The sequence below is a fragment of the Lissotriton helveticus genome, chromosome 11, assembly GCF_964261635.1.
Source record: "Lissotriton helveticus chromosome 11, aLisHel1.1, whole genome shotgun sequence".
NCBI classification, from domain to species: domain Eukaryota; kingdom Metazoa; phylum Chordata; class Amphibia; order Caudata; family Salamandridae; genus Lissotriton; species Lissotriton helveticus.
In genome coordinates this window covers 1,050,939,481-1,050,956,596 of record NC_136072.1, presented here as the reverse complement: position 1 = coordinate 1,050,956,596, position 17,116 = coordinate 1,050,939,481, and the positions used below count along the sequence as shown (strand labels likewise).

General features: G+C 43.3%; 1 protein-coding gene across 1 annotated transcript in view; it reads right to left on the bottom strand.

The window, feature by feature from the left end:
• CFAP251 (cilia and flagella associated protein 251) overlaps positions 1 to 17,116 on the bottom strand; it is a 591,575-nt gene that overhangs the window by 240,589 nt on the left and 333,870 nt on the right. The window contains exon 14 of the mRNA XM_078667546.1: positions 12,077 to 12,250. Coding sequence (XP_078523672.1) covers positions 12,077 to 12,250 — 174 coding nt within the window. The remainder of the gene's footprint in view (positions 1 to 12,076; positions 12,251 to 17,116) is intronic.

Sequence of the window (17,116 nt, the reverse complement as noted above, 5' to 3'; positions counted from 1 at the left end):
TTAAAAGATTTTTGGGGCACTTTTACATGACAAATTTAAATGTTATTACCAATATACTGCTAATTCAAGAGCGCATGCTGCCAGAATACTAAACTATAGGTTAAACGTTAACAGGGTCACATGAAAACAACTGAAATATGTCTTTCCTGGTACCCAAAAAAATCCTCAAGATGACACCAGGGAGGCAGGGAGGGGTTTAAATAGAGAAATAGAATAGACAGAATTAAAATGGAGAGAAAGTTCACTTTCCCCATGGGCCCCTGGAAATGTGGAGGTCCTGGGCAATTGCCCACTTTGCCGATGCCTTAAAATGTCTCTGCGCAAATGGGTCGATGTCCCTTGGGACTCTGGGCCTAGTTGAGATTGCCCTCTGCCAGCCACTCTTCTTTTCAGAACAGACGGGTCAATGTGCTCCGGATGGCCAGTTGACAGCAAGGAATCACACAACTGCAGGACTGCTTAGGCACCCGAAGGTTGCCAGTCCAGGTGCCTGGCCCCCTTCCCTGTAGGTAATTAGTTGGAGTAGTATATCACGAGCGCTGTGCCATTTCATCTCCTCTGTGCTGACTTCAAGGCTCCTCACTGCATTACCAGATGGCACAGGATTTACACCGTCTGCAGGTCCATTTAGCAATCCAGGTTGCTGAAATTGTTAATGGGATTATACTCAAGCAGGCAGTGTGGTTCTGTTGTATGGATAGTGCAAGTAGGTGAATGATTGTATCTGATTTGTGTGGCAGTGACATCAACCACGCTATTCAGCAACAATCTTGATACTCAGCCAGCTCTACCCTCCTGCTGATACCAATCTTGAGGTTCGTTATTTAGATTATGATAGATCATGGAGTAGAAAATGCTATGAGCAACTAATTTTCTTAAGTCTTTCCTCTGGTCTAGAAGGAATGTAGGACATATGCACACATCAATAGTGCAAAGCTCTTCCTGCAGAGTTGAATAGTTTCTGAAAGAAAACATTGAATATAGTCGGTTTGTTGAGGTGAAAATCAGTAGGACCATTTGGAATAGATCGTGGATTGATGCTCAGTGTGCCCCTATCTTTCTACAGGTAGCAGGGATGCCTAAATGAGATAATTCATGGAATTTGGGAGCCAGACTGATAGTTTCAATGTACCCAGTTTGTGATGAAAGACGGCTTTTCTGTGACCCCAGTAGATTGGGCGGCAGAACTGCTAGATGAAGCAGGTCCATGAACCAGAAATCTCAGGTCCAAGTCGAAGGGATTAGGACCATCCAGCATGCTTTTTGTTTTGGCTTTGCGACCACCCTTGGAATTAATCTAAGAAGGGGAAAACCATACATATATGTCCCGTGCAAAGCAATCAAAAATATTTTCCCCCAAAGTTCCTGCTTTTGGGTACCTGCTTTTGTAGATCTGGCATTTCCTGTTTTATTGCAAACATGTCCACCCTTGGTTTTCCTCCTCCATCAACCACCTTCTTCATTAGGTTGCCTGGAGTTCCCATTCTGCCAATCCTAAATTAAGCAGATGAGGTAATCCATTTGATCATTTTCTGCTTCAAGTAAGTTCTTTGCCTTTGCTGAAATATGGTGTTGTATGGCCCAGTTGCACTGACGTTTAGCCTCTATATAAAGTACGTGAGATCTTTTGCCTCCCTGCTTTGTTATGTAAACCATCATCTGGATTAACATCAATAAGTGATGTACTTGGGGTAGGAAAGACTGTAGGTCTTTACTGATGGTTCTTAATTCCAGCACATGCATGTGGAGGTTTGCCTCTCCTTCCATTGAGGTATTAGGGGCTACAACTAATTTAAGTTGAGGTGGAAGGTATAAGAGGCTCACACTGGTATTCTTGCCAATGTCCCCCATGGAAGATAACCCTATTATTACTATGAACTGAATTTTGTCGAGGGAGCCTAATATGTGCAACCATTGCCTGTCAAGTTCTTCTTGCATTGGGATCATTCTCTGATAGCACAATGAGATGATACATATACAAGACGACATCATACATAGCAGTTGTTTAAGTAAGTGTACATTGACGTTCATTGTATTTTTAGATCTGGCTTGTAAGTACGGCTAGATTCCCATGTTTTCTCCATATAAACTGTTGATCGTATCAGCCCAAGAGTGCCATGTCATTAGGTGTTTTCATCGATGTGGCTGTCACAGAAGATACTCTTTCAAAAAGCATTCATCCTTCTTCCTTCCCTGTCTGGGGAAAGCTGTGTAAAAGAGTGCCTGGATTATTTGACCTTCTCTGTGTCACTGTCACAGGGAACATGGAGAAAGAGGGAAATAGCATAATAAGGAGTAAGAAATTACATCACCAGAGCTGCAACTTCTGGAGTCATACATGTAGCACCAGTCACAGGTGGGATGTCCCCACAAACTACAACTTCCATAGGCACAGATGTAGCACCATCCACTGGTGGGATGTTCCCCATAAGTACACTTTGAAATTGTTAGTGGCAGATAAGACCTTACAAGAACAGTACGTGTTCGCCTTATTACAAGGGCATTATATTAAAATGATATACTAGTGGACTTGCCAGAAGGCGGACGGCATATCTGTCACATTAGTGATGGAGTAACCATCTTCCAAACTCTAACGCAGACTCATAGTGCCTATCATAATTTCCACAACCTATTGAACACTCCTTTTCCCATAATCGTGGATAATTCAGATAATACTCCAGTGGCTGATGGTACAAATAATAGTATTGGGGTGAGTAACCACATTCTTTTTGTGTGTCCTGGCATCTGATTTAAACTTGGCCTGGGCTGTAGATTGTGCCATAGATCCCTTCTAGATCTTTTCATCTGAGGAAACAATGGTGGAGACATGGGTGAGGACGAAGGTTCTTTTCTTTTGCACTTTAAGGCAGGTCTGTTCCATTTTTTTCAGAGACTTAATTCCTCAAACCTTCTTTGGAATGTTGGAGGTCTAAAGATGGCACTCATGCACTGTCTTATCTTGAGGGGCCCTTTGGGCAGATTTGCCCCGAAGAAATGTATAAAGCCACCCTAGTAGCCTTCTTATACAGTCACTGAGAGTCTTGGCAAAACATTTCCTGCAGATTTTGCAGGTCACTGAGAGTCTTGGCAGAGCATTTCCTGCAGATTTTGCAGACTTTTGCAGTATGATCTATATAAGGACAATATATGCATTTTATTATGTGGATCAGTATAAACATTTATCTTGCAACATGGCTCAAGAGGATCCTTTGTTTAAGATATTGCCAAGTCAAAATTATTTTAATCACCTAAGAGGTAGCGGCGGAAGAGTGGATGTACATTTTTCATTAAAATCTGCTAAAGCCCCAAGACCTGACAAAATCCCCTGTGACTTGTTCAAATCTGAACCCCTGATCTGGACAAGTTGTATTAATCTTATTTCTAATGCCATAGCAAGGGGAGGGGAAATTCCGTCCACTTGGAGGGGTGCTGAAATTATCCCGGTGTGTAAGAAGGGAGATCCAAGTATTCCCTCCAATTATAGGCATATAAGCCTTTTGGACAATCTACAAAAAAAGTATGCAAGGCAAGTCCTGGAAAAACTACTAAGGTGGGTTTACGATAATTCAGTTTTGTCACCACTTCAAGACGGATTTTGTCTGAAGACCTGCACATCCAACCAAGTTTTTTTCTCTGTCTCTTCTCCATTGGAAATATGCACTACTTCGCAAGCAGAAATTGTATATGGCGTTTGAGGACCTTAGGGCCGCTTTTGATCTGGTTCACAGAGGAAATTGTGGGGTGTGTTGCTAAAAATGGGGGTTCCTGGGAACTTGATGAACCTCATTGCCAAGTTGCACATAGAAAGCTATGCCCAGGTCTGCAGGGGTAGTAAAGGGGAGCTGACGGACTGAATTCCTATTTTGTGTGGTGTACGTCAGGGGTGAGTCCTCGCTCCCACTTTATTTAACCTATATATTAATTAAGTTGTACAAGTTTTTTTTAGACTGCCAGAATGATTCTCCTCTTTCAAATAGCAAAACAATTCCAATGTTATTGTTCGCAGGCGACTCACTTTTGATTACAAAAACACTCATGTGTTCACAGGTACTGATTAATTCATTTCAGGATATTTGTACAAGCAGAGGCTTATAATTTAATGCAGTTAAATGGTTTATGGTGTTCAGAACAGGGACGGCCAGAAATTGCATTTTGAGGGTAGGAACTGATTCTCTAGAAACAGGGCATAGCATAGATTATTTAGGTGTCAAGATCTCAGACAAACTTAGCTGAGAGCCCCAACTTAATAAGAGTATACTTCTTTTCAAGCATAGAGCCTCAGGTATTTTGTGGCTGCATAAAGTATCAAACTCTCGTGCAGGGTCTCCCACACTAGAAGTATATTGTGTGAAAGCACAAGGTGCTGCTTCCTATGGAGCTGATGTTTGGGAATATATTAATACCCAGGAATTGGCTATAGCGGAGAACAGTTTTGCTAGATCATTCCTTGCTTGTCCAGTCAGAATCCCCCTGACCCCGCTTTTTAGGTCTCGTCCTTTACCATTCCGAAGGAATGGGAAATGGCGAGAATTCAAGTGCTCGAACTGATTGTCAAACCACCGCATTTTTTCGTGGCGTTTTCTTCGAGTGCACGTGGCCACAGTCACGCGCTTTTGGCCCATACACTTTCATGGCCATCTGTTCCTCAATGTCCCTCCCACCCTTCGTTTGATCTTGCCGCGAGTTCAGGCTAATGGCCCTCCCCCCTCCCCCAGCACAGAGCGCGCATCCCGGCCGCACAGCACATCAAAGGGCTTCTCCCAGCGTGTGCTGTGCGGCTTCTCCTCCCCTAATTATGTGGCCGGCCGTACTTGTGTTTCCCGGCCGCTTCCCGGCCGCTCTTGTATTTAATTAGCAGCAGCAGCATTTCTCCTGCGCCAGGCCACATCAAAGGCTCTGTGCCACTTTCACCCACACAGCAACACTTACAGACACGCAACGCCACTCACACCCACGCAAGCCCACTATCATCCACGCAACACCACACTCACCCACGCAACGCCACTCACCCAAGCAACACCACTCACACACGCAACGCAACTCATCCACGCAACCCCACTCATCCACGCAACCCCACTCATCCACGCAACGCCACTCACACATGCAACGCCACTCACACACGCAACGCCACTCACACACGCAACGCCACTCACACACGCAACGCCACTCACACACGCAACGCCACTCACACACGCAACGCCACTCACACACGCAACGCCGCTCACACACGCAACGCCACTCACACACGCAACGCCAGGCTACACATCATAAATAACAATCATTTGCAATGCTATAGGTCTCCCATTTACTTAAATTGAACATAATGGCATTGTAAATGACAATAACTTTCAAAAAATTTTACTTTTACAATAAATTGAAAAGGCATTGTCATTTACTATGCCAACAGCCTAAAGTTGCCTAAATGCAAGACTTATTGCATTGCAAATAGCCAATAGGGCTCGCTTTTGGGACCATCTAAGTGTTTATGCATGCGACATTTTATGTTGTTGCAACAAGGAAATTATGCTGCATAACTACTTATAAGGGCCCAAAAGCGAGACCTATTGGCAATGCCAATGCTTGTTTTTAATATAGGCATTAGATGAATCTCGTACCTGACCCCACTTAAGCCACTTGTGTTCTGGGTACGTCTGTGAACTACTCCAGAACTTAAGGAATATAGGGACTCTTTAAGGGAAATCATGGCCATTAGCAATGTTCAACAACTCCCTTTGTTTAATTTTGTACGCAAATTGGTTCCTGAAGTTTGGTTTTGAAACCTTTTGGCATAACGCTATCAGTGTTCGCAAGTCTGAAGCTAGAATCATAAAAGAAAATTACTGGGCTTTTTTCCGCGAACACTTTGTTTTGCGAAAGACTAATGGGCAGCTGACTGAGAAATCCCTTGAATTTAAGGACATGCCCTCTTTTGAAGTCTCTCTTGATATAATTACTCCTGCACTCACTAAGAGTTTGCATGTTATTTTTCGTTTTGGCTGTCTGCCTACAAAAGTGTTTACCTGAAGTTGGAACATGGACACTGGTTCCACTCTTTGCCCTGCTTGTGGGTCAAAACCGGAGACTATGGAGCATTAACTGCTCTGTTGCCCAGAAAATTAATATTTGAGGTGCAAGTGGATATGCCCAATATGTTTAAATCTTGGGACCAAAATCCACTCAGTAGCTTTTAGGATTCTGACAAGAGACAGCTCTACACCAGTAGTTTTTTAGGGCTCGGACTCCTTCCCAGTGAAACTGGGAGGAGTTTGAGAACTAATGTTAAAGGAGAAAAAAAAGAAGAAGTATCTCCTAGGGCCTTGGAGAGAGAAATTCCAGACATTCCTTAGCGTTTTCTGTCATCTGGTCATTGATTCGTCTTCCTTGTGTTTTCGTTTTAATAGGCTTGAAGTGATAGGGTAAATGTAGTTTAGTTCCGCCATTTTGGGCATATTTCGTGCGTGCTTGCGCTAAGAAGTACATTAATTATAATTAGGAGCTGTCAGCGTGCCTCCGTTAGTGAATCCAGATGGCCGGGCGCGTTCACAATTCTGCAGCTCTCAGCGCGCAGCTTCCTGAGAGGACCGTGATAACATTGGCATGGTAAACTAGAGCTACATTTCCCAAGTTTGTCGTGGACTGCGAGAGGTAACTACGTCGAAACAAAAGGAGCCGAGCACCCTTGGCGCCCAGGCGTAGGCGCATGCCTCCTTAAGGCGCTAGCTGGCTCAGGATACGGAGCAACCAAAACACACGGCGCTTCGGAAAGAATCCCGCGCAGCCCATTAAACGCTGCCGCCAGATAGCAAGGGCCGGTAATGAGGACTTTCGAACAGAAATCTAGTTTCCTGGCATGCGCTCAGACCGCAAGGGACGGGCCTGCACACTTTTCTGTTCCAGTTTCTTTCCGACATTTTCGGCAAATTGTCCATGCGAAATAAGCAGTATTTCCGAAAGGTGTTTTTGTTTATTTAACTGAAGAATTGGAAACTTCAGGACCAATTTATTTATAATTGCACAATCCATCACACAAATCAATATGATTCGTATACTCACACTTCTTAAGACATTTTTATTTCTCTGAAAGGGATTCCTGAGATGCACACTCGTAGAACTCTGCAGCGCGTTACAGAGCGGGTTTCTCCCTCCACATACTGTCTTGTAATTTAGTTTCGCATTGTACCTCGCTACATTCCTGCAGGTACGTACCCTCGGTTGAAGCTGTGCACTGAACATCTGATCTGAACAGAGCTTCTCCGACCTCCAGGACGTTTCTTGCAGCTTCGTGTAGACGGAGCCCAATATCCATCAGACACAACTACATTTTCCGGGTCTGTCTCACGAGAAAAGCAGGGCCATCAATTTGCAGTGATCTGGCTTGTGTCAGCCGCGGGGAAGCAGTTTTATTTGCAGGGCCGTGCGGTCCTGTGGGCGCAGTCTGCAGGAGGCCCCACATAGGCAGCGGTTGTCTGAAGCCCCCACTGCAGGTTATAGAGTGACCTCGGGGCCTCCCCAGGACACATCTGCAAACACAGTATCCCTCCCAGAACCAGCAAGGTAAAGCGCAATATCACAGCGCCTAGCGCTCCGAAGGAATGAATGACGCAGTTAACAGCGAGGCCGTGTATACGAGCACGAAGGGCGACAAGGCCGTGAGTAACGTCCAGACTGCTGTACGTGGAGAATAAGTGTTTTTAAAGAGAGAGCCGCCATAACAAAACGAATGCGACATGACATGGCCGCAATGCAAAATATACGGATATATCTTCAAACGGAGACTGCGTTTCAGCATTTGTAGTGAGTTAAAGGGTGCAGAATTAACAGCAATTATGGCGCAGTTCAAGGACTGCGCCTCGTGAGGAGAGGTAGCCCAGTTTCTACTATTCTCGCATTGTACATTTGGAGATCTCACAAAGCCGTGTGACCTGGGGCAGGCTGATGTGTGGCCCCGCGACCACGTAAAAACTAAAGGCTTGGTTTAGAGTTTAGCCAATGATCTGTCTAGTTATAACTGCATTAGAATATCAGAGACTGTAATAAGGCAGGCAGGTTGCAAACAGAACACATAACCCCCCTGTAATATAAACGACCTAAATATAATCCAGCGACTGAAGCCGCACTAGTAAACATTAAATACATTTTTGCAAACAGAGTGCCCCTTATGTAAAGCGTGTAATAGAAGCACCCGTCATGCACAGCGCTGCAGCTACGTATGCACACTCTTTGAACTCTCAAAAGTAACTGACATACAACGAAATTCAATTCAAATACTTCTGTAACGAAATCCTGTATGAGCTGGCATCGCACCTTCTTCATCAAACAATGGAAAGGTGCATGCATGTTTACAGAAATAGAGTGGCAGTCTCATCGAACGTGGACCTATAGAGTATGGTGCTAAAATACAGTCAACGTTTGTAGACATCCGTGCAACTGACCACTGGTAAGAATGCATTATGAATACATCCGATGTTGCACGGATGTCTACAAACGTTGATATATATATATATATATATATATATATATATATATATATATATATATATATATATATATATATACATATATACACACACATTATGTAAATAATATATATATGCATGTCCACACAGCTGCATACCCACATACACAGTGCTTTTATTTAACAAAATGCAGTGGTATAAGCCTATAGGTCCTAGGGATCCGTAAATATGAACAAGACATCCCAGTCCCTGTGAAACATAGGTTTCATCATCATGATCGACAGCCGCTGCCATCTCTCTACTGTCCATTGGTTAATCAACATTCTATCCAGAGGTAAACACAATCTGTACATCCCAATTACAACCCGCGCCCACTCTCTGCTGCACCTACTGGAGAATAGCTTTAGCTATGTCTCCTTTCTATGGACTCAATGTGTGTTTTTTTACCAGTGCACATGATAGTTTCCAAAATTCTACATTTTTAAATGAGAAATTTAGTAACGCTTTGATTTTACGACGAACTCGTGCTTTATGAACGTGTCTTCATATTCACAGGGACGGGTGCGGTGCCACGTAGAACGTGAGCTATGCAGACATAAGTGCAGTGCCACCAACCTTGCAATGTTTAAGACACACGTGCTTGCAGCGCCACAAGGCTTCAAACGTGCAGACTTTACAAATGCATACAGTCGCAGGGCCGCCATACACTTCCAATTTTACAGACCCGCGTGCAGTACCACCACCACTAGCACTACCACTACCGGTACCACCACCAGTACTACCACTACCATTATTACCACCAGCAGTACTACCACTACCAGTACCACCACCAGTACCACCACTACCAGTACCACCACTACCAGTACTACCACCACCAGTACTACCACCACCAGTACTACCATTACCAGTACCACCACCTCCAGTACTACCAGTAACACCACCACCAGTACTACCACTACCAATACCACCACCACCACCACCACCACTACCAGTACTACCACTACCAGAACTACCAGTACCACTACCACCACCACCAGTACCACCATCACCAGTACTACCACCACCAGTACTACCAGTACCACCACCACCACCAGTACTACCACCACCAGTACCACCACCACCACCAGTACTACCAGTACTACAGGCACCAGTACTACCACTACCACCACCACCAGTACTACCAGTACCACGACCACCAGTACTACCACTACCAGTACTACCACTACCAGTACTACCACCACCAGTACTACCATTACCAGTACCACCACCTCCAGTACTACCAGTAACACCACCACCAGTACTACCACTACCAATACCACCACCACCACCACCACCACTACCAGTACTACCACTACCAGTACTACCAGTACCACTACCACCACCACCAGTACCACCATCACCAGTACTACCACCACCAGTACTACCAGTACCACCACCACCACCAGTACTACCACCACCAGTACCACCACCACCACCAGTACTACCAGTACTACAGGCACCAGTACTACCACTACCACCACCACCAGTACTACCAGTACCACGACCACCAGTACTACCACTACCAGTACTACCACTACCAATACCACTACCACCACCAGTACTACCACCACCAGTACCACCACCACCAGTACCACCACCACCAGTACTACCACTACCAGTACTACGGCCAGCAGTACCACCACCACCAATGCTACTGCTCACCACCAGCCATCAGTGCACAATTTCTACAGGCAGTCACGGCCATCAGTACATGCATCGATTGTTACACATCCACAATTAAGTATTGTAGCAATCTCAGTATGGTACACTTTAGTTTTAAACATATTCATGTAAAAACACAGCATGCCACCATTGCTACAATTATAATCTAACACACATAATTCCACTACACACCACATTAACACACTCCATAACACTTAGCAAAAATACATTACCATTTACAATGCCATTAGCTCAAACTCAAATAAATCCGAGCCCGATTGCATTTCTAATGCTTGTTCTGTTAGCCGCTATCTGTCTGCGGTGTGGCGCAAGCATGAATTCATTCTGTCTGTGGGAGGTTAAGCCTCCAAGTTGTGATTTACATATATTTTTTATCTTGACCTCTTGATTATTTTATTCTACAAGGTCACGTATTATAATTAGAGCCCCGAAACAGATAGCAGTATTCTTTGGTGGGGAGGGATGTGGGCGAATGCTTTGGAAAAGGCCAGGATTCATCTAAGCATATTTTAATATATTGATTAGGACTATTTTAAAGTTTTGGTTGAGACTAGTAAAATACATTATAATGTCGGTATTCTTCTATAGATTTTACCTTTTTAAATTTGAGGTTTTTATTCTGAATATTTTCTTATATGTTGCTTTGGTGTTTTTTTTAATAATCAAATAAAGCATTATTTGATTTGATTCAAGAGTATCTAATTCGAAGATTTTGCCATGTCCAAAATTAATTTAATTATATAAACCAGAGGTAGCGGTGGAAGAGCTCAACATCCACAATCTAGAGAAGAGCTCAACATCCACAATCTAGAGAAAGATTTAAGTAAAGTGAGAGTGTTACTTATCTGTCTGAAGAGACAGCAAAACTCTGGTAGTCTCTTTCCACACAACATGTGGTAGAAATCTGAGTTACTATGGCCTCTGGGAGGGGTAAGATCCAGGGCACTCAACTATAAGATGAGGGGAGTGTGTTTCTAAAGTGATATTGAGTTCATACTGCTGTTTTATAAGTTACTGTGGGGCTTCCCACCTTGACGACGCGGATGACTCAGGCATGTTAAGCGATGGAAGACCCAAGGATTGAGAATCCTAGTACTTTGGATCCAGACTACACACATTTGCTCAAACTCTGTACAATTTTGCACCACATTTTATAACAGTTGAAAAAGACATTTATTGAGAAAGTTGTCCGTTCAAGCCATATCACCCTGAATAATGTCTGCTATCTTTGCGATATTTTTACATGAACAAATGGATGAGAGAACCGATGATGGTTCATTATACTCAAAAGAATCATTGCCAAATTATGAGGGTCTATCAATTCAGCTTCGCTGTGCAAGTGCACAGCCACAGGATGAGCATTTTATGCAGTTCATGGCTTCTAGAGAATTTCACATTTCAGTAAGGCAGTAGTACAACCAGGTGACTTTTTGCACATTACTGGAGCGGCCTACACATGGTCAGTGCCCACAAGTCACCCTTCATTGAGAGAGCGTGTAATATGATTGGCGGCTGACATCAACATCATGATCCTTTGTAGTCAGCAGGAAAGACAAAAGACATTACCACTCTATATGAAATTTGCCAGCACATGTGCCATGCATTCATGGCTGAGTCACATTATCATCAAGGTGTTGCTATTAGCATACATTCTGCAATTCATTGCAATGCATGAACGTTGCTTAATTCCACTGAATGCCTAGAACTGCAAAACTATTGGAGTGACTCACTTTTTGATATTGGATAATCACTATGCAAAACTTGCTGAACTGGACCCAAGCTCTTTAGAATTACGTAGTTATGTCCCCATACAATGAGCATTAACATTTAGAACTGATTAAATGTTTTGCTGCATCTTATTACTTTTTTTTATCACAATCAGTTGTAATTGTACCAACCAAGTTTCTGTCCATCCCAAGACTTAGGAGTCTTGCTTCATCACAATCCACGTTGATGCCAAATATTAAAGTTTGAATAGGCTTGTAGTGACTGCGAAGTCGTCCAAAAAATTCCCAGACTGGATCCTCCCCTTTGCAGACTTGCTTGAAAAGTGTCACTGTATATTCTACATCCTGAAATAAAATGTTTGACAGCATTAAAATAGTTGATGTGATTTACTTACATTTTTACAATATATTTTGTAAGTCATGTGGTCGGCGATTTTCAGCAGAATTAAGGTGTGCTGTAGATTGCCTATGGCTTAGATATGAAATTAGAAAAAAATCAAGGGGAGAGCTAGGGATAAGACTAGGGGTGCGTCCCGTTCCCCAAAAGGATACTAAACTTAAACAATATGGACGGACTCGATATGTGTATGCAGTTAGAACACTGTATGTAGTATGAATATGGACCAATTAGGTGTTCTTAAAAGACCCCTCACACACCAACCTGGTTGGTGTCATGCTTCAACATTGGGGCCAACTGGGCCGCCGAGTGCCTCCCGGTTGTGCTACGACGCCTGATTACAGCAGAGCAGGTGTGCATAAATGTGTTGTGAAGTGAGTTATTACAGTTAAAAATATCTCTGAGAATCCTTGCTTCTAATTTTAATATTGGCGGCTCAGGATATGGTTAAAAAACAATATGTGTAGTGCAACTATTCAGGTGTGTGGTGTAAGTGTCGGCGTACACACTGACACTTGAAAAAATACAATGTATGGGGATATTAGGCAGAATATCGGGGTAAGGGTGATCATCCAAGAATCCGATTTGGTCTTGGAGATTCCTCTGCTGCAAACCTGAATAGGTCCCTCGTAGTCCCGGCTGCCGACACTTACACCATACACCTTAGCGCGTGTTTAGGTATCTCAACAGGTTTCACGTGGCATCCTTCACCTTTGCCACTCACTATTCACTCACCTGGTCCTGAAGAAAGCCCTTCCACTTTTTTAACAGGCTGAAACATGTAGACCGCCAAACATAGTCAACTTACGGTAATAACTCCTAAATAGTTGCACTGCACATATTGTTGTGCCAATGTAATGTTCAGATTTAAGACCATTTGCACAATTCACAGAACTACTTGGTGTACGTGAAAGTTCTCTCAAAGCATCTTATGGCATCTTCTGCTACATTTTCTAGAATCTCTACAGGATATGGCTGGAGATTTGTAAGCTTTAGTCTCTCTGGCAGCACAGAATTAGTCAACATACCATCATGAGACGGAGAACTCAATAGACTATAAACCATGCACTCCTCTGAGCTTTACATGACGAAGAGGCATTTTAGGCAATAATCAGTCTTGTGATACTCACAAGAGTATTTATTAGTGGACTTCAAACCTCTTTTCACCTCATAGACATACACAAACTCACACTAGGAGTATAGTTTATGATTTTTATTAAATCGAAAGACTATACTTTTTTCCTGCAGCCGGCATTGGACTTCAGCTCCCAGGCAGCCCAAGGGAAACGGCCGCAGCCGCGTGATCAATTTCGCGCCAGGAGGTGCTTATAATCAGCACAGGAGACCCGCTGCACGGGACGCGTGCGGGCCAAGGGTGGGCTCATCCTTGCCCGTCACGACCGGATAAGGCTGCCCCCCCCCGTTATTTTGGACACCATTTGTTAAAAAGTACTGTTTTCCCGTCTGCCCCCAAAGTACAGCACAAAGGTTTTGTTTTATTTTCCTAGGTTTATGGTAGTATGGCAATTGTGACAATTTAGCTGTGTATCACTACTAGTATATGTGGGACGCATTTACCTTTGTGCAATTAATTGCTGGTCATCCTATATGGACTTTCTTGGCTATTATTTTCCAATATCCGAAGCGCTCTATTGATTCCTTTCTGGTGAGGGCAGTCAATGTGATCTCCCAGGAGATAGATTTTTTTTTTTTTTTGTAAATCGTTTTTATTAGCATTTCATTGTATAATACAGTACATACGAATCAGTGATCTCATAAATAAACAACATGCTACTTGTACACCATACATTACATCCTGGTCATATCATATAACCCATTCATCCTTTCATTAGTTAACCTCCCTGGTGTGAGAAGGTACATGGGTATAGCACAAGTGTCCATGAGAGATAGTATGTGGGCTGTACTGAAGCCCGGGCGTAGGCTCATCTCCCAGGAGATAGATATCATTAAACAATGCCTCTCTAGAGGGCATGGGAGTGAGATTAGTGTTTCTCCTAGGGATGCCACAGTTATACCCCCGTTAATAAGAGCCCAACCACAGAAGTTATTGGCCCTAGAGTCACAGATAGCTTAGATGCCTCCTTAACGAATGAGTCTACACAACCTCTTAGTACCAGCATTACTCTTTGTAATCCCCCTACCCCGAAAAGGAAATGCAAAAAAAACGTGTTATGCCTGGAGGCCCTAGAAGACCAAACACCCCCAAGATTGTGGCCCCTACTAGTACAGAGGCTGGAAGCATATCATGCGATTTGGGGAATTCACAATGGGCCTCATTACTGGCAGAGATTTCCACTAGATTAGAAGTCCTGATAGCACCAATACTTGAAAAGTTAGAGACATTATCTAACATAGTTTAACAGATTAAGACACGTTACTTTACCATGCCCCTGAGACAAATTGAGGATGGACCCTATAGGGCTGATAGGACATTAGCTCCATCGACAACACTAATAACCAACTCATTAAGGCATAATATAATGAGTATAAGTGCTAATACAATTAAGTCAGGGAATACAAGCACCTTACCTGAAGCTACTCCCGGGGATTACAAGGGATTACTGGCACCTATATCTCAAACACATACCCTATCACGGTTAACTAATGCTGCTACCGTGCAATCATTACATGGTAGAAGCGAACGAGCCATGCTATTAGCAGAGAATAGTACTGCCAATAGTACAGAAACCAATGCTGTAGATGCTAAGATCACTATTAATTTACCCCCAGAATGTGTCCCCTATGTTGCAGTTATAGTTAACGCCCCCTCACTACACCGGGCCAAACAGAATCCTATGACTCTTTAAAGAACAAGGTTATCTATTGGCTTAATAGGAACTGCCACTTCCCGGCGAGGGATGCCTAACAAATTTTGTTCGTAAGCAGAGTACACTGGAAATCATTATGGAGACTGTATTATAATTAATTTTAGGGAACCTAGATGTGCTACGGGTGCCCTTATGGGGGAGGTACGTCATACCTAATTGGATGATAACATGTCACTTCAGCCCCTGGGTTACTTTTACAGGCACTTTCAGTCCTCCATACATAATACAATTAGCCCAGACCCACTAGTTAACTACCCTGTTCTCGCATACCCCCCACCCCAGTCAGTGATGGTTTCTAATAGATATCAGGTATTGAGTTACCTTCATGATATCGATTGACATGAAATGGGGACATATGTCAATCGACCTAAACAAAGCGCTGTCATCTTACCCCCCTTCATCGTCTCCTTGTAACGGCGTAGTAGATCTTACACACATAGTAACTGCTCCATCCCATTTAGCGCTACCAAGTAGCAGTGGTCAAGGGCTGGTTGGTGGGTACAGAATTGTGACATGGAGTATGGGGGGTTTAGCCAAAACAGGGTACCCCAGAATGGATGGAGTTTATAATACTTAGTGTATTGAGACTGTTTATTTTGAGGGTTTCATGACACATTGGATGAAGGCCGAGACATCCACAGCAGGGACAGCCAAAGGGGGGTTTATGGTTTTAATATCAAACAAACTCCCTGTAAGCTTAAAGAGGAGAATTTCAATTGGCCCCACTCATTAATTCTGTGATTGACATTTAGGGGAGGCCAGGAAATGGTTCTGGTCAACTTCTATAATAATGTTTTTAATAATACCCGGGGAAGGGTAGCCCTAGCACTCGAAGGAGGCTTGGAGACCCTTGTCCAGTCGATTACATACAAACGGCTTTATACTTTTATGGGTTGGAGATTTTAACATTCAAATATGCCCTCATTCTGCTATACAGGCATGTGGTATGACCGTCGAAGCTGGGCTCGGTTACTCACATTTCCCTCATAATGAATATGGTAATTTATTAAATTCTATGATTACTAAGTTCGATCTACAATTATTAAAAAATGCCCCGGATAGTGATGGGAACCACATCCAAACCTTTATTGAGTGAAACTCCACATCTGCAATTGATCATATTTTAATTTCAGCTAACGCATGTAAGTGGTGCACCCCACCAAGGGTTGTTTGTCAGGGTAAGAGTGACCATAACTGTTGAATCTTGTCAGTTTTCCTCTGGGACAAGCCTATTGCTGTTATCCCTAACCGTTTTTAATAGAGACAGTGGTCCCTAGACAGGAAGACCTAAGGAGCAACTGGTCTACATGTGCTAGATAGACACTATGGGGCATATGTAGGTAATTTTTGTTTTGCGATTCTCGAATTGCGATTTTTTGGTAATCGCAAAACGAAATGTAGGTAGGATTAGCACATTTTTTAGCGAATCCCAATTATTCCTTATTTGCGAATTGCAAATAGAGATTCGCAAATAATGAATACCTTCTCATTCATTCCTATGGGCTAGGAGGCCCATAAGAATGAATTGGAAGACATTCTTAATTTGCGATTCTCAATTAGAGAATCGCAAATTGTGAATGCAATTTCAGGGTTGCAAGGGTGTCAATAGTACATCCTGTTGCACCCCTGAAATTAACATGTGTGCACATGTGGCCCACATACATGCCCTTAGGGCATGTATGTGGGCCATCTTTGTCCAGCCGGACAGCATTTATTCAACATTAGACATTTTAGTGAAGCAATAAGTAGCACATACAAGGGGGACGCAACCTGCATCCAACTCCAGAATATATATGGGCAACATGGGGGGGGGAGTTTGGGGGGGAAAAGGGGGGGGGAGAAACTTCAGGCAAAAACACAAGGTCTGTGTTCAATATTGCTTTCCAGGCTTAAATTACAGGAGAGTACCATAGCAAATTGTAATCCTACAAAATTTACAAAGATATGGTACATAAGGTGTCGACG